Here is a 23,268-nt window from a genome sequence, read left to right on the forward strand (position 1 = left end):
TAATCATGAGCGTGAGTGAATGCAATCACAGTCGTCCAATAATTTAACTGAACATTTGTTCGATTGCATTGGGTAATGCCTCAAGTATTTGACTCTACTATTTGCAGTATCAATAAGTGTTTTTGTCAATCATTTTCTTCGTTTTCAGCACTATCCGACCTTCCAACTGCCTGTAGTTTAAGTGCAAAAATGATGATCAAGAAAAATAGTTTGAACGCCTTTTTAATAACTAAAATTTCAAAATGTATTTGACAATGTGAGTCTGAACAGAAATCTTATTCAATGTAATATTCAATTGTAATAAATTTGTATTTTATCCAGTGTGAAAGGAAAGAGTTGAATTTTTCATTTTAATATTCCTCTCATTTAACAATTACTTTATTGTATTCAATAGGCAATTCTTTTCGAACAAATGTGGTCGTCATCTAAAGTCAGTTTTGAACGGTCAAATGCACACTAAACATTAGGATGAATAGATATTTTTCAACAGATATTTCGGACCAAATTCAATTTTTATTAAGAAGAAATGTAACCAATTGTCACCATTACAATTAAACAATGAATTGATTATAATATTTGCATGAACAATGAAATTGTTTAACATATTTTGTTAAATCAAATCATTACACATAAATTGATAAAACGCAATTCCAAAATATTGATACTCAAGCAATGTAAAAATGATCAAAAATATCCAGTTAATGATGCAATATCTTTGTTTTTGACATCATGAGATCAGTGAAACAAACTTGAACCTAAACCTAAATTGAGCCCAGATTATTAATCAACGGTTAAGCTCTTTGACGCCTTTCCTTTGTTGCAAGAAAACGAGGGGAAAGAATCAAAAAGGGAAAAGCAAATTGAACCACCAATAGCAAGCGTTAGATAATTAACAACAGTTACTTTCTTTACAACCTCATAACAAAACATTTCTGGTTCTACAAAGTGTTTTTATATAATCTTTAATAATATTAAACTCCTTTACGCCAAATCTTTCATGATCTATCATGGAAACTGATCCAGATAAAGTGCTTATTGTGAACCGATCGAAAAAGTATCGTGTTGGTAAACGTTTTATCTGTTCCCGTGTGCCTTATTTTGAAAAAATGTTTTCTTGTGATTTGTTGGAATCAAAGGAAAACAAAGTTGTTCTTGATTTTGATGAAAAATGTTTTGGTTTGATTCTTCATTGGCTCCAGTATGAACACATATTAATCAAAATGGACTGCGTGATTGCAGTTTACGATATTGCTGATTACTTGGTGATGGATAAGCAACTGCTAACATATTGCATTAACTATTTCGATGTCGACTTTCAGAAAAATTTCTCTGTTGTAAATATTCCAGTTGTTATCCCTCAAGTTTCTGCAGTGTCCAAGTTAATGAATTCTGATCAACTCAATTCGTTTATTTGCCGTCACTTTTTGAAAATAGTTCACACAACTGTTTTTCCAAGCTACTCAATTGAAACATTGGAATACATATTGAAATTGGATTTGCTGGTGCTTTCAGAATATCAAGTTTTCGAAGCGATAGTCACTTGGATTGAAAATGATCCTGACTCAAGAATACGCAAGCTTGCAGATCTTTTTAAACATATTCGTTGGTGTCATTTATCTGTGGAGGATTTGAAAAAAATAAAGTTACACGATTCAACTAGACATTTGCCATATTTCCAATCAATCGTTTGCTCATCAACTACTTGTGCATTTGGTTCATGTGACTTCAATCGCAGTAATCAAACTTTTTTTATCATAGTTTATGAAATGGGTGAAGCTTGGTTAAAAATTAAAGTGCTTGATGCTGAGTTTAAATGTTTACTCAATACACATGTTACATTCGATATCTCAATTTCACTTGGATTCATATACGACGAACACGTTACTGATATTTTTTACGATTCAGGGAAAAGAGGAATTCGTGTTGATTGGATCAGAAAAAAGTTCAGATATCTCCCAGTTTCCAATTACTACAAGCAGATTTATAATATGTTTGATAAATACCTACCAAAGTTCAAGTAAGTCAGTTGGTTCTTTTCTATCAATCACAATTTTTATAAAATTTCTTTAATCTAAAGAGTTTCTTTTTCTTTCTTCACCCTTTCTCAAGCTGGAAATCTTTCTCTATAGAAGATCCAGGAACAAAATTATACTCCGATCATACTGAGCCCATTGAAGAGAAGATGTTCATTGAAGTTAACCACAAAATCTTCATTCTTATCAGAGACAGATCAAGCCGCAAATTTTTTTGCGTCAAGCCTGATCATGAAAGCCTTCATGATGCTTATAAAGTCAAGAACCAAACTTTCCTTGCAACTGCGTTAAATAACTGCATATATATCTTAACAAATGACGCTCATTTTATTGAGTTCAACACTGTTGCTCGAGCCTACAGGATAAGTACGCGATTTAAGGACTCAAAGATAATAATTAAAGATTCAATTCTAACTTCGCATCAAGATAAAGTGATTATTTTACATAAGTCAACTGGAAAAATTCAAGTATATAACATGACTTTCGAGAAATGGAGTGAATTGGGTCAGATAAAGGATCGTAACACTGATCCCGAAGGAAATGATTTCAACAGAATGCTAACTTTTGGCCCAGCTTTTTTGCCACTTCAAAAACTCAACCTTTTTATGTGAAATTTTTGCGCCAACAAATAATTTTATGATAATCTTTGTTTTTAAGAGACAAATCAGTTCCAAATAATCTCTAGTATTACTTTTTAAGTTTATGACCACTGTCTTGTTATGAATATAAATATCTCTTAGAATTGATCTCGATCAAATTCTACTCTTCGATTATCAAGCTTTTCATCGATTAATCGTATCGGAACAACTCTTGTGTGTTCTAAACTTATTCTATTCTATTATTCTATTCTACAGTCTTACTTTATTTATTTTGAATAAGAAAGTTAACTCTTTTCAAATCTATCTTATCTAGAAATTGTTATTTTATCGATTTATTTTGCTTTATTAGCCTAAATCATCATGGATAAAGAAGATGAAAATTGTGATGCAAAATTGCAAATATTGAATAGAAAAAGAAAATATACTGTTTCTAAAAAGTTCATCTGTTCAACTGTGCCTTACTTTGAAAGAATGTTTTCTTATGATTATTCATCAGCGCCTAAGAAAAACAAAGTGGAACTAGATTTTGATGAATGCGTCTTCAATTCTATCCTCGATTGGATTCATTCTGGATCTTTCTGCATTCAAATGGAGACTGTGATAAGTTTTTACGACGCAGCTGATTATTTGATGATAAACGAACGTTTGCTGCAACCTTGTCTCACTTATTTCCATGAAAACTTCACTGTTGAACATCTTCCAGTCGTTCTAAAGCAGATTACCCAAGTGTCTAAGTTGATCAATTTAGGATCAATTGAAAACGTCATTTGTCGTCATTTCTTGACGATCGCCATTATGGATACTTTCTTGCACTACCCAGTTAAGGCAGTTGAATCTATCCTCAAATTAGATTTAATGGTTTACTCTGAATATCAAATTTTTGAATCAATCATCAAGTGGGTCCTTAAAAAGGTTGACTCTCGAAAAGCTTTACTTCCACAGTTATTAAACTGTATTCGTTGGTCTTACATGGATTTTGATGAAATTTCTAAGGTAAAGGATAATGAGTTAATAAAGGCACTACCTTCAGATTTAGTCAAATCTTCATATTCTGGATTCAATCGCTCCAAACAAAACTTCTTTATATCTATCCATCAAATAGATACATCAACATTAAAATTAAAAGCGTTTGATAATGACCTTTTTTGTTTCACGATTGGCGATTTTACACAAGACGATTCAATGTCACTTGAGTTTGTTCATGGAGAACATATTTCAGATATTCTATTTGATTCTGGAACAAGAGGAATCCGAATTGATTGGGTAAAAAAGACATTTAGATGGCTTCAATTTAAAGTTGCTGGTAAAACTTACTACAGTCAATTCATTAAATTCATTGTAAAGTTTGGACTCAAGTAAGTTTAAGTTGCTTATCATTCTAATTATGCTCAGTTTTAAAATGTATTCTTTGCATCTGATTATTAATTGATTTTTTCATTATATACTCTAATTCAAAACTTATTAATTTATATTCGGCTGTTACTGCTACTTCTACTATCTTATGAGCTCTTAAAATCGCTCTGTTTGATCAGTGTCTGTTGAATCAATTCAATCCCGCATAAATCTTTTCCCTTTTTGAAACTTGCTAGAATTTGAAATTTCTCTTTGTGTTATTTATGCTTTATTCGTAGAGTAAGTTCGTGTTATTTGGATGACAAAGTCGCGAAAGTTCCTTCTCCACTTCACGCTGCAGAGACACTGTTCCTTGAATCTAATGGTAAATTCATTGTAATTGGTAAAACTAAAGACGAGAAGAAGTGGTTTGGTCTATTCCCAGTTAGACATGAAGGTTGGTTCAACCATTATAGAGATAAAGAACACTCTTTTAAAGCCACTGTTTTGGAACCTGTTGTTTATATACTGACAAAGGATCTCGAATTTATTCAATTTAATTGTGAAACTCGGTCCTTCGATAAGAGTGAACCGTTCAAAGAAAAAGGATGGAATTTCAATGATTTAATTTTAACTTCTCAGCCAACAAAGGATGATAAAATTATTTTGGTCCAAAAATCATCAGGAAAATTACATTATTTCTGCATTAATCAGCAGAAATGGATTGAGAAATATCGTATTATGAATGTAAACTTTTGTTCCAACAGTTCCAATGTTGCTGTTGATAAATTAATTGCTTTTACTTCGTCGTTTTTACCGATAAAAAAAATTAAACCTTTGTATAAGCATAGTGCTATTTAACTTTATAATTTCCCGATGTACCTTTAGTTCCACTTTAAGCCCTAAATTTTTAGACAATCAGTTGTGAGCTCCATCATTCTCCATCATGATTGAATTTATTATTCATTATAGTTACATCCACACTCATTCAATTGAACTCTTTCATTCAAACAAACAATTCAATTCAATACAAATGAGCCCAAGAACTTACAATGTATTTCTGTTTCTTGCTCATTACCATTCAGAAACGCAATATATTTTTCTATCTGTCTAATTATATTCCACTATTCAAATATTTAATAAAATTTCTTTAATGTTGTAATTTACCCACGATTAAAACCTTATATTTTATTTTCTCATTTATATTATAAAGCGTCATTTGAACCGACAATAACTTGTAACTTTTGTATGAACATATGCACATATCTAACATTCAGTCCAGCGTAATTTATCATGTCAGAAGTGAAAGTCTCATTTAGCCATTGGAACAAAATTGAAGTATCTTAAATAGTCTACTAGCCATGGTAGATTGATGCTTCAGATTATTCACAATGTAAGTTGATTCTTTGAATCTTTCATCTTAATAGTGCATTCATTATAACAAACTGAAACTTGAAGAGTATTCATTATTGATTTTGAATAAATATGAACTTTGGGTTAAAGGTTAGTTTAAGACAATTGAATGCGTGTAAAACAATAATACAGATAAAAATAGCATAAGTTGAGATCATCGGAAATTTACAATGAACAATCCCTTTGCTTCCAACATATTTTTTCGAGCTCATTTTCAGTTCTATTTTTCACTGGTTGAACTAAAAGAATCAAATATTGATATTCACAAGGATACAATATGTGACATTTAATATGTTCTGAGTCTCACGTTTAACACATAATGTTATTTAATAACCATTATTAAACACAGTGTATTTAAAGATGGACCAATAAGATTTGAAAAGCAAAATAAAAGACGATTTTTGCTGTCCAAATATAAATCATTAATTCAAATGCTGCAAAAATGACCCAAAGATCACACAAATAATGATGTAAATTCAGTTTCATTATCATGAGATCAGTTAAATAAACCTAAACCTTTGAAGCTGAAATTAATGGTTTATTTCGATGTTGACTTTCAGAAAAATTTCTCTGTTGAACATATTCCAGTTGTTATTCCTCAAGTCTCTGTAGTATCCAAGTTAATGAATTCTGATCAACTCAATTCGTTTATTTGCCGTCACTTTTTGAAAATAGTTCGCACAACTGTTTTTTCAAGCTACTCGATTGAAACATTGGAATACATATTGAAATTGGATTTGATGGTGCTTTCAGAATATCAAGTTTTCGAAGCGATAGTCACTTGGATTGAAAATGATCCGGACTCAAGAATACGCAAGCTTGCAGATCTTTTTAAACATATTCGTTGGTGTCATTTATCTTTGGATGATTTGAAAAAAATAAAGTTACACGATTCAACTAGACATTTGCCATATTTCAAATCAATCATTTGCTCATCAACTACTTGTGCATTTGTGTCTGTGACTTCAATTGCAGCAATCAAAGTTTTTGTACAAAAAAACACTTTAAAATAAGATTAATGTATCTTTGCTTTAAAAGAGGATCTTAATCAAAACAAATGATACCATCGATCTCTTAGAAATTGATTAGATACCGAAGTTAGTGATTTTAGTGAGTTGATATCAATTGAATTACACTCTCCGACTATCGATCAATCTTATCGAAACAACTCTAGTGCGTTGGACTAAACTGATCCTATTAATAGTCTTACTTTTTTTTATTTAGAATAAGAAAGTTGACTCTTTTCAAATCTATTATGTTGTGCTTTTGTTAGCCTAACGATTATGGATAAAGAAGATGAAAATTGTGATGCAAAATTGCAAATATTGAATAGAAAAAGAAAATATACTGTTTCTAAAAAGTTCATCTGTTCAACTGTGCCTTACTTTGAAAGAATGTTTTCTTATGATTATTCATCAGCGCCTAAGAAAAACAAAGTGGAACTAGATTTTGATGAATGCGTCTTCAATTCTATCCTCGATTGGATTCATTCTGGATCTTTCTGCATTCAAATGGAGACTGTGATAAGTTTTTACGACGCAGCTGATTATTTGATGATAAACGAACGTTTGCTGCAACCTTGTCTCACTTATTTCCATGAAAACTTCACTGTTGAACATCTTCCAGTCGTTCTAAAGCAGATTACCCAAGTGTCTAAGTTGATCAATTTAGGATCAATTGAAAACGTCATTTGTCGTCATTTCTTGACGATCGCCAATTCCAATATGGATAGTTTCACAGACTACCCAGTTGAGGCAGTTGAATCTATTCTCAAATTAGATTTAATGGTTTTCTCTGAATATCAAATTTTTGAATCAATCATCAAGTGGGTCCTTGCTAAGGTTAGCTCTCGTAAAGCTTTACTTCCACAGTTATTAAACTGTGTTCGTTGGTCTTACATGGATTTTGATGAAATTTCTAAGGTAAAGGATAATGAGTTAATAAAGGCACTACCTTCAGATTTAGTTAAATCTTCATATGTTGGATTCGATCGCACCAAACAAAACTTCTTTGTTTCTATCCATCAAAGAGATACATCAATATTAAAATTAAAAGCGTTTGATAATGAATTTTTTTGTTTCACGATCGGTGATTTTACTCAAGACGATTCTATGTCACTTGAGTTTGTTCATGAAGAACACTCTGCAGATATTTTATTCGATTCTGGAAGAAACGGAATCCGAATCGATTGGATTAAAAGGACATTTCGATGGCTTGACTTTAAAGTTGCCCGTAATACTTACTACAGTAAATTAAGGAAATTCATTGTAGAGGTTCGGGGCAAGTAAGTAAAAGTTACATATAATATCATTTTAAATTTACATAATTCTGCGAAATTGTTATGCTAGAATTTTAAGTTTAATTTCTTTTCCCTATATCATTCATGTCTTATTTGTAGAAGATGCTATTGTTACTTGGAAGACGAAGACGCTACACTTTCTTTTCCGATTTCCTCAAAAGATTACTTGCTCCTTGAATCCAATGGTAAATTCATCGCAATTGGTAAAACTCCCGATGAGAAAAAGTGGTTTGGTATGTTTCCAGCTAGACATGAAAGTTGGTTCAATGGTTATGACGGCCATGAACACTCTTTTAAAGCCACTGTTTTGGACGATGTTGTTTACATATTGACAAAGAATCTCCAATTTATTCAATTCAATTATGAAACTAAATGCTTCAATAAGAGTGAGCCATTCAAAGGAAAAAAATGGGATTACAATGACTTAATCTTAACTTCACATCAAACAAAGGATGACAAAGTTTATTTAGTCAATAAATCCTCAGGAAAAGTACATTATTTCTGTATAAATCAGAAGAAATGGATCGAGAAATGTTGTTTTGTGAATGTAAATTTTTGTTCCAACAGCTCCAATGTTGCTGTTGATAAGTTAGTTGCTTTCACTTCAACGTTTTTACCAATCAAAAAAATCAGACCTTTGTATAAGCATAGTGCTAATTAACTGCATAATTACCGATGTACCTTTTGTTCAACTTTAGTGCCTAAATTTTTAGACAATCAGTTAAGATCTCTTTCATTAATATTTCAAAAAAGTCCTTCAAAGTAATTGATATTTAGTGTAATATTTCTTTTACTCTATTCCCATTGCCACTTTTATATTAGCATCACTGTTATTTGGAAGACAAAGACGCTAAACTTTTTTTTCGCTTCTCTCACGTCAGAAGATTACTTACTCCTTGAATCTAATGGTAAATTCATTTTAATTGGTAAAACTCTCGACGAGAAGTGGTTTGGTCTTTTCCCAGTTAGACATGAAAGTTGGTTCAACAATTATATGACCACTCTTTTAAAGCCACTATTTGGACGATGTTGATTATACATTGTATATTTACAAATTTTTCTCGAATTCATTCAATCTAATTATGAAATTAAATGCTTCAATAAGAGTGAGCCTTTTCGAAGACGAAAAATGGGATTTCAATGATTTAATCTCAACTTCTCATCAAACAAATGACGATAAAGTTATTTTGGTCAACAAATCGTCAGGAAAAGTACATTATTACTGCATTAAGCAGAACAAATGGTTACAGAAATATCGAATCATGCACGTAAATTTCTGTTCCAACAGCTCCAATGCTGTTTTGATAAGTTAGTTGCTTTACTTCAACGTTTTTACCGATTAAAGATATCAAACCTTTGGATAGGCAACGCTTTTATTAACTTTGAACTACCTGTATCACATTCAGACTTGAATATTCATTGGTTTCAATTGTTAGTGTCATTAAATGTAGAATTGATCAAAAACACTCTTGTTTTAACGGCCGAATACACTTAAATCATCAATCAAAATGGACTGCGTGATTGCAGTTTACGATATTGCTGATTACTTGGTGATGGATAAGCAGTTGCTTACATATTGAATTAACTATTTCGATGTTGACTTTCACAAAAATTTCTCTGTTGAACACATTCCAGTTGTTATTCCTCAAGTTTCTGAAGTATCCGAGTATCTCTGATGAATTCTGATCAACTCAATTAGTTTTTTTACCAGCATTTTTTAATTATGCAAATAAGTTAGTTGGTTCATTCACAATTTTCATGAGATTTCTTTAGTCCTGGTGTCTCGTCGTTTTTTATCATCGTTTATGAAATGGGTGCAGCTTGGTTAAAAATTAAAGTGCTTGATGCTGAGTTTAAATGTTTATCTATTAATAATATACATGTTACATTCGATATCTTCATTTCACTTGGACTCATATACCACGAACACTTTACTGATATTTTTTACGATCCAGGGAAAAGAGGAATTCGTGTTGATTGGATCAGAAATAAGTTCAGATATTTTTTAATTTTTTTGTGTAAAGCCTGACCATGAAAGCCTTCATGATGCTTATAAAGCCAGGAACCAGACGCTCCTTCCAACGACTTCATGGAGAACACATTTCGGCTATTTTATTTGATTCTGGAAGAAGAGGAATACGAATTGATTGATTTAAAAAGACATTCAGATGGCTCCATTCAACAGGCGAGGATAAAACTTATAAGCGTCAGATTTATCATTTGGTCATTAAGTTTTGACTGAACCCTTGTTTGTAATTATTAGCTTTCATTTCATATCAATCGAGTGCATAAATTAAAACATACATTTAATATTGACCAATTGATCTGTTTCGATGTTATCAATGAGATTCTGACACAAATGTGCCAAATGATGATTTGATTTCTGTTGTGGACTCTAATAAATGGCTTTCATTTCAACATTTTTACCAATCAATTTAATCAAACCTCAGTTTGAAAGATAATTTCTGTGGGTTTGCCAACTCTTAAATTTTGAAGATAATAGAGTTAAGTTTAAATGTGTGATTTTTTAACTTTTGTGAGATAATATATGCGTACACCTCAAAGCTAAAAGTCAATTTTTTACTCGAACCGGACGGTAGTTACCAAAGACAACTTATGGAGACAAAATATCGTCTTAGATTTAAGTTTTACTGTAAAAAATTATTTGAGAAGGAGTTGGATTTCACTTTTTGACTAATTGATCAAAAGATGTGCGTCTTATTTAATCATTTAGCGGCAAGTCTCAAGCAAAGGTTAATCTGTGCCTTTGTCGGGTTTTTACTTTGTAAAGATAAAACAATTGATCCACCAATGAAATTAAGCGAAATGATTGGTTTACATTGTAAAAACAGTCTTATAAAAAGTCCTACAAAAAGGGTTGAGAGTTTTTATAAATAATCGATTCCCTTGGCAAGCCCCGCCTTTAAGGAAAGGACGTCCCACAATGTGAAATCTTTATAAATGCAACAGTAAGTTATGTTCAACTAAACTGATTCTAGTTCACCATATATCTGTTTTTTGATTAAAAATATTTACTATTTTTACAATTATCTTATTAAAGTTTAATATAAGAAGTATTTTTTGTTCTTATTGTCTATCAATTTTCAATCATTATGGATCAAGAAGATGAAAATTGTGATACGAAATTGCAAATCGTGAATAGAAAAAGGAAATATAATGTTTCCAAAAAGTTTATTTGTTCATCTGTGCCTTACTTTGAGAAAATGTTTTCTTGCGATTCATCGGACTCTAAGAAAAAAAAATTTGAAATGGATTTCGACGAACATGCCTTTGATGCTTTACTCGACTGGATTCATTCTGGATTCTTCTTCATTCAAATGAATTATGTGATTGATTTTTACGAGGCAGCTGATTACTTGATGATAAAAGATAGTTTATTAAAACTTTGTCTTTCTTACTTTCATGATAATTTAACAATTGAACATCTTCCAGCCGTTCTAAAGCAAGTTACAAAACTGTCTAAGTTGATCAATTCAGGATCAATTGAAAATTTGATTTGTCGCCATTTCTTAATGATCACTAATACGGGTATTTACCTGGATTATCCAGTGGAGATAATTGAAGCTATTCTCAAATTAGATTTAATGGTTTATTCCGAATATCAAGTTTTTGAATCAATCATGAAATGGGTTAACTATGGTGTCGATGCCCGGAAAGCTTTACTTCCACAGCTATTAAACTGTGTTCGTTGGTCTTACATGGATCCTAATGATATTTTCAAGATAAAAGATGATGCATTCATCAAGACTCTACAAAATTTGGATTTTGTCAAATCTTCATCTGTTGAATTCAAGCGCACCAATCAAAACTTCTTTATCTCTATCCATCAAGCAGATACACCAAAACTAAGGATAAGAGCGTTTGATAATGAATTTTTTTGTTTCACGATTGGTAATTTCAGTCAAGATGATTCAATGTCACTTGAATTTGTTCATGGAGAACACATTTCTGATATTTTATTTGATTCTGGAACCAAAGGTATTCGAATTGATTGGCTTAAACAGACATTTCGATGGCTCGACTTCAAAGTTGCTGGCAAAACTTACTACAGTAAATTAATGAAATTCTTTGTTGAGTTTCGGGTTGAGTAAGTCAATTGATCATAAGTTTTTAAATTAATTTTTTCATCTTATATTTTCTTTAATATACTCTAATGGCAAGTTTACCGTCTGTGGATGTTGTGTCTATTATTTTAAAAGCTCCTTATTGTTTTGTTTGCTGAAAGTTTCTTGAGAACTTATTTATTGCTGTTGAATTGTTAATTCTTGCAAGATAATTGTATCAAACGCTACTAAAATTAGTTTAGTTTTTATTAATAGCAGACCCTTGTAAGTTCCTATGAGTGGTGAATCCGATAGAAGAAATTTTTCAAATTTTAAATGTTGCAATTCAGAGAAAAATCATGAGATGTATCAAATTATCTTCAATATTTTGCTCTTAAAAATTTTAAATTCTTATTTGTATTTTCTTAAAATTCTCAATCTTTCAAATTATTGAGTGATGAATATAGAATGGCGGGAAAATTTTTTGGTAAAGTGCATTGATAAAATTGGCATAAGATTGGGATAAGATTGCAAAATGTTATCTATTTTTGAAATTTTATGCTCGAATTTTTAAGTTTAATTTCTCTTTATCTTACTCATATTATATTTATAGTGATACTGATTGTTATTTGGAAGACAAAGAAGCAAAACTTCCTGATTCGATTACCGCTGAAGAGTCACTGATCCTTGAATCTAATGGTAAATTCATTGTGGTTGGTAAAACTAAAGATGAGAAGAAGTGGTTTGGTCTTTTCCCAGTTAAACGTCCAAATTGGTTCAATAATTTTGAAGATCATGAACACTCTTTTCAAGCCACTGTTTTGGACGATGTTGTTTATATATTGACAAAGAATCTCGAATTCATCCAATTCAATATTAAAACTCGATCTTTCGATAAGAGTGAACCGTTCAAAGAACACGAATTCAATTTCGATGATTTAATTTTAACTTCTCAACAGACAAAGGATGATAAAGTTATTTTGGTCAACAAATCGACTGGAAAAGTGTACAGTTTTTGCATTAATCAGAAGGAATGGATTGAAAAATGTTGCATTATGAATGGGAATTTTTGTTTTGATAGTTCCTGTGCTTCTGTTGATAAGTTAATTTCCTTCACTTCAGCGTTTTTACCGATCAAAAATATCTATCCTTTGTATGAGCATAGTGCTGCTTGATTTAATAATTACCAATAGCTCACATTCAGCAGGCTCTAAATATTAAGCTTTAAGATGTGAATTCAATAGAGACATTCAATGCTGTATCTCACCAAAAATAAAACCTTATATTTTACTTTCTCATTTAAATTATAAAGCGTTATTTATTAATAAATTGATAATAACTTGTAACCTTTTTATGACCATATGTTTATATCTTACATTCAGTCCAACGTGCTTTATAATACCAGAAGTGCATGACATTAATTGAAAAATAAATTACATGCATTCATAATATTCATGTGCATCAACAATTTCAGTTTAAATCACCCATGACCCTTGCCTCAATCGATCTAACGTTGCATTTCAGTCTAAATTGCAAAATAATGTAATAAATTGAAATCGCTCTGGTTTTTTGCTGTTCTCAAACATGAGCAGTCCAATAGTAATATCTCTTTTGATTCCGATTTTCAACGATAGATTATTTCAGCTTCTATTGAGAAATGAAAAAAGACAATTTTTGTAATTCAAAATATAGAACATTAATTTAAATGCTGCAAAAGTGCCCTGCTGTCCAAAGATCACGAATCATTATTAATATCCCAGTTTACATCATAAGATCAGTTTAACAAACCTAAACTTGAGAAGGTTGAAATAAACGGTTTTCATTTACACTTTTCTGGTAAAGATTTAAGATAAGATAAGAGGGTTGAATAGCTTGAACCCAGATTCATTAGTAATCAATGGTTTTGGTGGGTTAAATCAATCAATCGTTTATTAACCCACTGGGTTCACTTTGTTGGTAGCTAGCAACATGGATCATGCAACATATTGATGTAAATTCAATTATTACGATGAAGAAAATGACAAAATTTCAAAGCAATAATGCTAGTTTCTAATATTTTAATGGGCAAATTGAAAAGTAGTGACCGTCAAAATAGCAATAGTTATTTTGAATATTAGTGAACCCATATTGGATAATGCATCTAATTTCTAATTTTCTCAATTCTAACTTTTTGATAGTCAATAGTAAAATATTGTAAACGCCCTCTTCAACGCCTACATTTTAATTGGTTATGTTTGGTATAAATACTAGCATTAAACATTGCAAACGCAGTATTGAACTGCTTCCAGTAAATGAAAGTGTAGCTGTAAAAGTAATATTTGTTGCTGTAGTTTCAGAGTTTTTTCGTTCTTTCAACCGACCTCAATTATTATGGCAGAGATGAATGCAAATTGTGATGAAGAATTGAAAATTGTGAACAGAAAAAAAGAATATACTGTTCTAAAAAGTTCATTTGTTCATCTGTGCCTTATTTTGAGAAAATGTTTTGTTGTGATCTATTGGAATCAAAGGAAAACAAAGTGGAACTAGATTTTGATGAACATGTCTTCGATTCTATCATGGATTGGATTCATTCGGAATCGTTCATCATTAAAATGGATTATGTTATCAGTTTTTATGATGCAGCTGATTATTTGATGATAAATGAACGTTTGTTTCAACCTTGTTACTCTTACTTTCAAGAAAATTTCACCATTGAACATCTTCCAGTGGTTTTATGCCAAGTTACCAAAGTGTCCAAGTTGATAAATTCAGGATCTATTGAAAACTTTATCTGTCGCCATTTCTTGGAAATTACTAACTCAAATGTTTTTTTAAATTATCCGTTCAAGACCGTTGAAGCTATACTCAAATTGGATTTGATGGTTTACTCTGAATATCAAGTTTTTGAAGCAATCATGAAATGGGCGAATAGAAATGTTGATTTCAGAAAAAAATATATTTCCAAGTTATTGAATTGTATTCGTTGGTGTTTCATGGATCTGGACAATTTATCTAAGGTGGAAGATAATGAATTAATCAAAAATCTGCCTGATTTCGATGTAATTACTTCCTATAATGGTATTGGTAGTGGATTCAATCGCAGTAAACAAAACTTGTTTGTATCAATCCATGAAAGAGATACATCAACACTAAGAATAAAAGTGTTAGATAATGAATGGTTTTGTTTGTCGATTGGTGATTTCACTCAAGATGATTCAATGTCACTTGCATTTGTTCATGGAGAACACATTTCAGATATTCTATTCGATTCTGGAACCAAAGGAATCCGAATTGATTGGATTAAAAAGACATTTCGATGGCTTGATTTCAAAGTTAAGGGGAATACTTACTACAGTAAATTAAGGAAATTCATTGTAGAGGTTCGGGACAAGTAAGTAAAAGTTAATATCATTTTAAATTTACATAATTTTGCGAAATTGGAGACCTACTACAGTCAATTAATCAAAGTCATTGTTAAGTTTTCGAACAAGTATGTTTATCTTTTCAAGTATGTTTATATTTTTACTTGTGTTTGATGACAGCTTCTCAGATTTCTCAGGATTCTTTTTGTTTCTAAAAATTAAAACGTGGGTTTTGTTCACATAAATTTTTAAATTTTACTAAACGCAAAGTCTGCGCCTTATACGAACTTTCCTTCTGCACTCGTGTTCATGGCGCTTACTGGATGAATTTATTATAATTTATAAAATAACCATAAGTGAAAATTAAAAGTAAACATTCGAGACTTCATGTCTTCTCGGTTTAGGGGCAATCCGATCAAAACAATTAATGAAATAAAAATTTCAATTAGATTAAAAACTGATAAGAAGTTAATCTAATTTTCACAAAAATTTAATCTCAATAATGTCTACTGTGAAAAATTTTTTAATTGACGACAGGCGCATGACCTAAATGCTGTTAAATTGGTTGATCGGATCTTTGTAAATTAGTGACGTCACAAATTATTGAAATTTTATCTAATCTTATCTTTACAAACATTTTTAGTCTAATTTTTAACTACATTTCTTGTTGATCGGATTGCCCCTTAATTTAAAGTAACTAATTAAGCAAATCAGTGAGTAGTTTAACTCTCAGAATTTAATAATGAAATATTTCAGAGCAAATTATCTTCACTGTTTTAAAGGGTGTAACGGTAAAAAACTACTTTTATCTCAAAAATCTTATCTAGGAAGATGAAGATGACGATGATAAGAAAATAATTTTCGACGTTTCTTTTCTCTATCTATCTTCGGATTTTTATCATTGTGATCGTCTTCCTAGATATCATTTTAGAGATAAAAGTAGTTTTTTACCGTTACACCCTTTATGATTTATCAATTTTTATGTGGAATTTTCATTTATTTGATTCTTTTTACCTTTATTAGTACCAAAAACTGTTATTTGGAAGACAAAGACGCAAAAGTTTCTTTTCCGCTTACCACTGAAGAGGATTTGCTTCTTGAATCTAATGGTAAATTCATTGTTATTGGCAAAACTTTCGACGAGAAAAAGTGGTTTGGTATGTTTCCAGTTAATAATGCAAGTTGGTTCAATAAATATGAAGATCATGAGCGTTCTTTTCAAGCCACTGTTTTGGACGATTCTGTTTATATATTGACAAATGATCTTGAATTTATTCAATTCAATTACAAAACTAATCATTTTAATAAGAGTAAACCGTTCAAAGGTGATAAATTTGATTTCAATGAACTGATCTTAATATCTCATCAAAAAAATGATGATAAAGTAATTCTGATCGATAAATCGTCTGGAAAAGGGCATATCTTTTGCATTAATCAAAAGAGATGGATACAGAATTATCAAATCATGAACGTAAATTTTAGTGCCGATAGCTCCCATATTCCTGTTAACAAGTTGATTATCTTCACTTCAGCATTTTTACCGATGAAAAATATCAAACCTTTGTATAAGGGTCTTAGTTAAGTCCACGGCGTCACACACCACAACCGAAGGTTGGGTACTTTTGTTCCAACAGTTCCAATGTTTCTGTTGATAGGTTAATTTCCTTCACTTCAACGTTTTTACCGAAGAAAAAGATCAAACCTGTGTATCGGCAATGCTTTTATAAACTTTATAGAACATGTTCTTCAACCAGACAAATTTTGAGAATCCAAAATTTTTTTTAATTGAAAGGATGTAAGATCGAAAAATGCCCAGTTAATGGTGCAAAATCTTTGTTTTTGAACATCATGAGATCAGTCCAACAGTTTAACTGAACATGAGAAGGTTGAAATAAAAGTTTTCAGGTTTTCATTCTTCTGGCTAATGATTCAAAGATAAGATAGAGAGTATCTTGAACCTAAATTCATTATTTTAACAGTGCTAAAACTAAAATTTTCAAGACTCAAACTAGGCGGTAGTCTTTAAAGAAAGCTTGTTTGAGACAAAATATCGTCTCTTAATTGTCAGATTTAACTTTTACTGTAAACAAATTTATTTGAGAAGGGATTCGATTTCATTTCTTTATTAAATGATCAAAAGAACTGCATCTAATTTCATCAGTTAACGGCAAGTCTCAACCAACTGTTACTCAATGCCTTTGTCGGTGCTTCATTTTGTAATAATGGTAAAACAATTGATCCACCAATGAAATCAAGTGAAATGATTCCATTGTAAAAACAGTCCTACAAAAAGGGCTGAGAGTTTTATAAATAATCGATCGATTTACAGATATTGAAGCTTAAACCACATAGATTTTGATCGATTTGCGAATCGAAACACATCTTACAAAAACAAAACGAATTTATTCATAAGTCTTGCAAAACACCGCATTCAAGAAAAGTCGGTCCCATAATATGAGATCATTATAAATACATTAGTGAGTTGAATGGTTTTGTTTAGTTGTGAGTTACTCTAACCTGTATCGAGCGTAGTTCTTTATCATTGTTTTTTGAATAAGAAAGTTTATTAACTTCAAATCTATCTCGAGAATTGCTTTGTAGTTTATTTTCGAAGTATTTATTGTACTTTTGTTTAGTAGATCATTATGGATCAAGAAGATGAAAATTGTGATACAAAATTGCAGATCGTGAATAGAAAAAGAAAATATAATGTCTCCAAAAAGTTCATTTGTTCATCTGTGCCTTACTTTGAAAAAATGTTTTGTTGTGATCTATTGGAATCAAAGGAAAATCAAGTGGTGTTAGACTTTGACGAACATGCATTTGATGCTATTCTTAACTGTGTTCATTCTGGATTGTTTTGTATGCATATGGATTATGTGATTAGTTTTTACGATGCAGCTGATTATTTGATGATAAATGAACGTTTGTTGCAACCTTGTCTCTCTTACTTTAATGAAAATTTTACAATCGGACATATTCCAGTCGTTCTAAGGCAAGTCACCAAAGTGTCTAAGTTGATCAATTTAGGATCAATTGAAAGCTTCATTTGTCGCCATTTCTTGACGATTACTAATACGGATATTTTCCTGAATTACCCAGTTGAGATAATTGAAGCTATTCTCAAACTAGATTTAATGGTTTACTCTGAATATCAAATTTTTGAATCAATCATGAAATGGGTCCTTGAAAAGGTTGATTCTCGCAAAGCTTTACTTCCTCAGCTATTAAAATTTGTCCGTTGGTCTTACATGGATTTTGGTGATATTTCTACGATAAAAAATGATGATTTAATAAAAGCGCTACCAAATTTGGATTCAATATTTAAATCTTCATATGTTGGATTCAATCGATGCAAACAAAACTTCTTTGTTTCTATCCATCAAAGAGATACATCAACACTAAAAATAAATGCGTTTGATAATGACTTTTTCTGTTTCACGATTGGTGATTTTACACAAGACGATTCAATGTCACTTGAGTTTGTTCATGGAGAACATATTTCAGATATTCTATTTGATTCTGGAACAAGAGGAATCCGAATTGATTGGGTAAAAAAGACATTTAGATGGCTTCAATTTAAAGTTGCTGGTAAAAATTATTACAGTCAGTTAATGAAATTCTTTGTACAGTTTGAACTCAAGTAAGTTTAAGTTAATTATCATTCTAATTATGCTTAAGGGTAAAACTTATTACAGTCAATTCCTGAAATTCATTGTAAAGTTTTCCTCTAAACTCAGGTATAGATAAATATTTATACTGCTTAATCTCTTGAAGTTGAGTCTTTAGGTTTGTAAATTTATACAAACTTTTATTTCTGCTGTTGAATATTTTATTCTCGCAAAATGCTGTCAGCATTAGTATCCTGATGACAGTCTCTTATTTATTAGACCCATTATTATTATTAGCTACTCAATCTATAGAACTTTTTAGGCTGGATTGAATGATGATTTGATTTTATTGGACAACATTTCAAATAAGCATGCTATTCGATAAAATTCTTATCCTTAACTTATTTTTCCTCATTTTTCAGTAACTTTTCCTGTTATTTGGAAGACAAAGATGCAGAACTTCCTGATTGTATAAACAATGAAGAGAGCCTGCTATTTGAATCGAATGGTAAATTCATCGTAATTTGTAAAACTGAAGAAGAGGATAAGTGGGTTGGTCTTTTTCCAGTTTTTCATGAAAGTTGGTTCAACAATTATAGCCATCATGAACACTCTTTCAAAGCCACTGTTTTGGACGATGTTGTTTACATATTGACAAAAGGCCTCGAATTCATACAATTCAATTACAAAACTAAATCCTTCGAAAAGAATGAGCCATTCAAAGACCAGAAATTGAATTTCGATGATTTAATTTTAACTTCTCAGCCAACAAAGGATGATAAAGTAATTTTAGTCAACAAATCGACTGGAAAAGTGCACATTTTGCGTATTAATCAGAAGAATTGGGTTGAGAAATGTTGAATCATGAATGCAAGCTTGTTTTCCAACAGTCCTTGTGCTCCTGTTGATAAGTTAATTGCCTTTACCTCAACGTTTTTACCGATGAAAGTTATTGAACCGTTGTATCAACATATTGCAAATTAATTTTATGCTTACCGATGTAACTTTAGTTCCTCTCTAGGCCCTAAATTTCAGGCTATAAGTTTGGAGTTCAACTTTTTTACCAATGAATTTAATCAAACCTCAGTTTGAACTCAACTTTAATTGTGAAGAAGTCAATCAGTTTGAAATAAATGTAAGATTTTTTAACCTTCTTTAATTCATTAGTAAATTTCAAAGATAAAACTAAACTAAACTTTTACTCAAACCAGGCGGCAGTCTTCAAAGACAATTTGTGCTGACAAGTTATAATCTCACACTATTACTGTAAACAAATTATTTTGAAAAGGGATCCGATTTCACTTTTCACTAACTGATCAGAAGATCACAGAGACCAAAGCAATGACAAAGGCATTGCTTAACACCATGAAATCAAAAGTTTAAACAAAAAGGTTGAAAATCAATTAATGTTGATTCAACACTGAAGTATTTTGTGAATAATCACTTATTTTTGATATATTGAGTCTTAACCACATAGTCTACGATCGATTTTAAGAATCGAAATACATTCTGGTCTTATTGGAAAAATGAATTTATTCAGTACTATCGGTTAGCCCCGCCTTTAAGAAAAGTCAGTCCTGCGCGAAAACATTATAAATAACTCAGTTACTAGTTGAAAAGTTGTTTAATTGTGAGTTGATTTAAACTGATTGTAGTCCGGTTTAAATGTTTTTTTGAATATATAAGTTGACTCTTTTTTAAATTTACTTGATAGAAAATTGTAATTATAGGTATTTATTATTGTTTTGTTAGCCTGGATCATCATGGAGAAAGATGCAAATTTTGATGCAAAATTGCAAATCATTAACAGAACAAGAATATATAATGTTTCTAAAAAGTTCATGTGTTCATCTGTGCCTTACTTCGAGAAAATGTTTTCTTGTGATTTGCTGGAATCAAAGGAAAACAAAGTGGTGCTTGATTTTGATGAACGTGTATTAGACTCTATCCTCGACTGGGTTCATTCTGAATCTTTCTGCATGCAAATGGATTATGTGATTAGTTTCTACGAAGCAGCCGATTACTTGATGATAAATGAACGTCTATTTCAACCTTGTCTCTCTTATTTCCATGATAATTTTACCATTGAGCATCTTTCAGTTATTTTGCCTCAAGTCACCAAATTGTCCAAGTTGATCAATTCAGGAGCCATTGAAAGATGTATTTGTCGTCATTTCCTGACGATCACTCATACGAATATTTTCCTGAATTACCCACTCGAAACAGTAGAAGCTATTCTCAAATTGGATTTGATGATTCACTCTGAATATCAAATTTTTGAATCAATAATAAAATGGGTGAATAAGAATGTTGATTCTCGAAAAGCTTCACTTCCACAGTTATTAAAATGTGTTCGTTGGTCTTACATGGATTTTGGTGATATCTCAAAGATCAAGGATAATGACCTAATAAAGGCGCTACCAAATTTAGATTTAGTAAAATCTTCCTATGTTGGATTCAATCGCTCCAAACAAAACTTCTTCATATCATTTCATCAAAGAGATGCATCAATTCTGAGATTGAAAGTGTTTGATAATGACTTTTTTTGCTTCATGATTGGTGATTTCAGTCAAGATGATTCAATATCACTTGAATTTGTTCACGGAGAACACATTTCAGATATTTTATTTGATTGTGGAACAAAAGGAGTTCGAATTGATTGGGTTAAAAAGGCATATCGATGGCTCGACTTCAAAGTCGTATGTAAAACTTACTACATTCAATTATGGAAATTCATTGTAGAGGTTTGCGTCGAGTAAGTTTATTCGCATTTACAATTTTGAATTGATTTTTTTTGTTTCGTAACTTAAATCTCTGTATTAAATACTTCAATATAAACATCATGCATTGAAACTCTTTATCTTCGCCTGCTTGTGCATTATTTTAAGGGCTCTCCTTATTGTTTTTTGATGACAGTTTCTCAGAAAGAGTTTGAAACTAGATAATATTATTGCAACTTTTCTGATGCTGATACAAGTTTCAAAAATTCATTGCCTGATGAAAATCATTGTTTTTTAAAAATACCAATGTAGGTATCAATTAACATTTGAGATTTCTTTTTTCTTCTTATCTAGTTTTGTGTAGTCAGGTGTAGTATTGCATTTGGAAATTATTCAAAATTTAAATCATATTAAATATTTCAAATCGAGTATTAAATCTGCACTGTTGTATTTCAATCTTTAAGTAAAATCTCTTTTATTCCTGCACCCATATTAGCGAAAATCGCTGTTATTTGGAAGACAAAGACTCAAAACTTCATTTTAAGGACAGTCCTGAAGAGTACTTACTCCTTGAATCTGATGGTAAATTCATTGCAATTGGTAAAAACGAGAAGAAGTGGTTTGGTATTTTTACTGCTAAACATGGATGGTGGTTCAATAATTATAAAAATTATGGGCACTCTTTTCAAGCTACTGTTTCGGACGATGTTGTTTATATATTGACAAAGGATCTCGAATTCATCCGTTTCAATATTGAAAGCAGATCCTTCGATAAGAGTGAGCCGTTCAAAGGAAAAGGATGGATTTACAATGATTTAATCTTAACTTCGCATCAAACAAAGGATGATAAAGTTATTTTGGTCAACAAATCATCAGGAAAAGTGTATTACTTCTGCATTAATAAAATGCAATGGATTGAAAAATGTTGTATTATGAATGTGAACTTTTTATCCGACAGTTCCTGTGCTCCTGTTAATCAGTTAGTTGCCTTTACTTCAAACTTTTTACCGATGAAAGTTATTGAACCTTTGTACGATCAAAAAGCTACGTAAATTATATGATTACAAATGTTTTCATGTTTCGTGCTCATTACCATTGAGCGTCAAGCAATGTATTTTTAATTTGTCTAATCTTATTCTGTTATTCTAATATTTAATACAATTTCTTTAATACTGTAATGTACCCATGAATTCTGGCCTTAAACCTGGAAGTTGAATTATTAAACTGACAATAACCGTTGTATAAGCATATGTACATATCTATCCAGTCTTATGAGTCCAACATAATTTAGTGAATATCTTTAATTAAGAAATTAATTACATGCATTCAGAATAATCTTGTAAATCGTTAAATGCAGTCGAAATTATCCTGAGTCTTGCCTCATTCAATCCAACTCTTTCATTTCCATTTAAAATGAAGAGTAGCAAATGAAAATCGCTCTGGTCCTTTGCTGCTTCTCAACAAGAGTTGTCCAACAACAATATTTCTTGATGTCGTTTAATTGTCATTTGGAATGATTAGAACATTGCAGTCTCTATTATGACAAAAGACAAAAGGAAGCAGCTTGAATAGTTAGCTAACCATGTACTGTACTTGTAACAATGTGTTTTTGTTGATAGCAGATTGTAGATAATCTGAAATACCAATGTAATAAGTTGATTCTTTGAATATTTCATCTTAATGATGCATTGATTCTAACAAACTGAAACTTTAATTATTGAACCTGAATTCACAATATATTTTGAATATGAACTTAGCTTAAAGGTTAGTTAACAATTGAATGCATTTAAAATATTAACTTTAATACTATGTACTATGTGCATATCATAGTATCGCGGTCCCAAATGGGGATG

The 23,268-nt window shown here is 31.0% G+C and overlaps 5 protein-coding genes across 5 annotated transcripts; all 5 read left to right on the forward strand.

The window, feature by feature from the left end:
- The first annotated feature begins 812 nt into the window (after positions 1–812).
- On the forward strand, positions 813–5,163 carry LOC107361009 (uncharacterized). Its single transcript, XM_015927725.3, has 3 exons — positions 813–2,017; positions 2,110–3,987; positions 4,264–5,163. Exons 2-3 carry the CDS (start codon positions 2,993–2,995, stop codon positions 4,823–4,825), a joined length of 1,557 nt encoding a protein of 518 aa, XP_015783211.2. The 5' UTR covers positions 813–2,017; positions 2,110–2,992; the 3' UTR covers positions 4,826–5,163.
- Positions 5,164–6,554: 1,391 nt separating this feature from the next.
- Positions 6,555–9,063, forward strand: LOC112538735 (uncharacterized). The gene is made up of 2 exons (XM_025160622.2): positions 6,555–7,661; positions 7,776–9,063. The coding sequence occupies exons 1-2, from the start codon at positions 6,661–6,663 to the stop codon at positions 8,335–8,337; spliced, it is 1,563 nt and encodes a 520-aa protein (XP_025016390.1). The 5' UTR covers positions 6,555–6,660; the 3' UTR covers positions 8,338–9,063.
- A 1,603-nt stretch (positions 9,064–10,666) lies between these two features.
- On the forward strand, positions 10,667–13,013 carry LOC107360987 (kelch-like protein 6). The gene is made up of 2 exons (XM_015927704.3): positions 10,667–11,784; positions 12,354–13,013. Exons 1-2 carry the CDS (start codon positions 10,790–10,792, stop codon positions 12,913–12,915), a joined length of 1,557 nt encoding a protein of 518 aa, XP_015783190.2. The 5' UTR covers positions 10,667–10,789; the 3' UTR covers positions 12,916–13,013.
- A 4,288-nt stretch (positions 13,014–17,301) lies between these two features.
- On the forward strand, positions 17,302–19,809 carry LOC107360926 (uncharacterized). The gene is made up of 2 exons (XM_015927650.3): positions 17,302–18,727; positions 19,118–19,809. The coding sequence occupies exons 1-2, from the start codon at positions 17,730–17,732 to the stop codon at positions 19,554–19,556; spliced, it is 1,437 nt and encodes a 478-aa protein (XP_015783136.2). The 5' UTR covers positions 17,302–17,729; the 3' UTR covers positions 19,557–19,809.
- A 476-nt stretch (positions 19,810–20,285) lies between these two features.
- LOC107361367 (uncharacterized) lies at positions 20,286–22,660 on the forward strand. The gene is made up of 2 exons (XM_015928186.3): positions 20,286–21,450; positions 21,912–22,660. The coding sequence occupies exons 1-2, from the start codon at positions 20,459–20,461 to the stop codon at positions 22,465–22,467; spliced, it is 1,548 nt and encodes a 515-aa protein (XP_015783672.1). The 5' UTR covers positions 20,286–20,458; the 3' UTR covers positions 22,468–22,660.
- The last annotated feature ends 608 nt before the right edge of the window (positions 22,661–23,268 follow it).

The sequence above is a fragment of the Tetranychus urticae genome, chromosome 1, assembly GCF_039701765.1.
Source record: "Tetranychus urticae isolate SD_2017Ah chromosome 1, NJAU_TeUrti_SD_1.0, whole genome shotgun sequence".
Lineage (NCBI taxonomy): Eukaryota > Metazoa > Arthropoda > Arachnida > Trombidiformes > Tetranychidae > Tetranychus > Tetranychus urticae.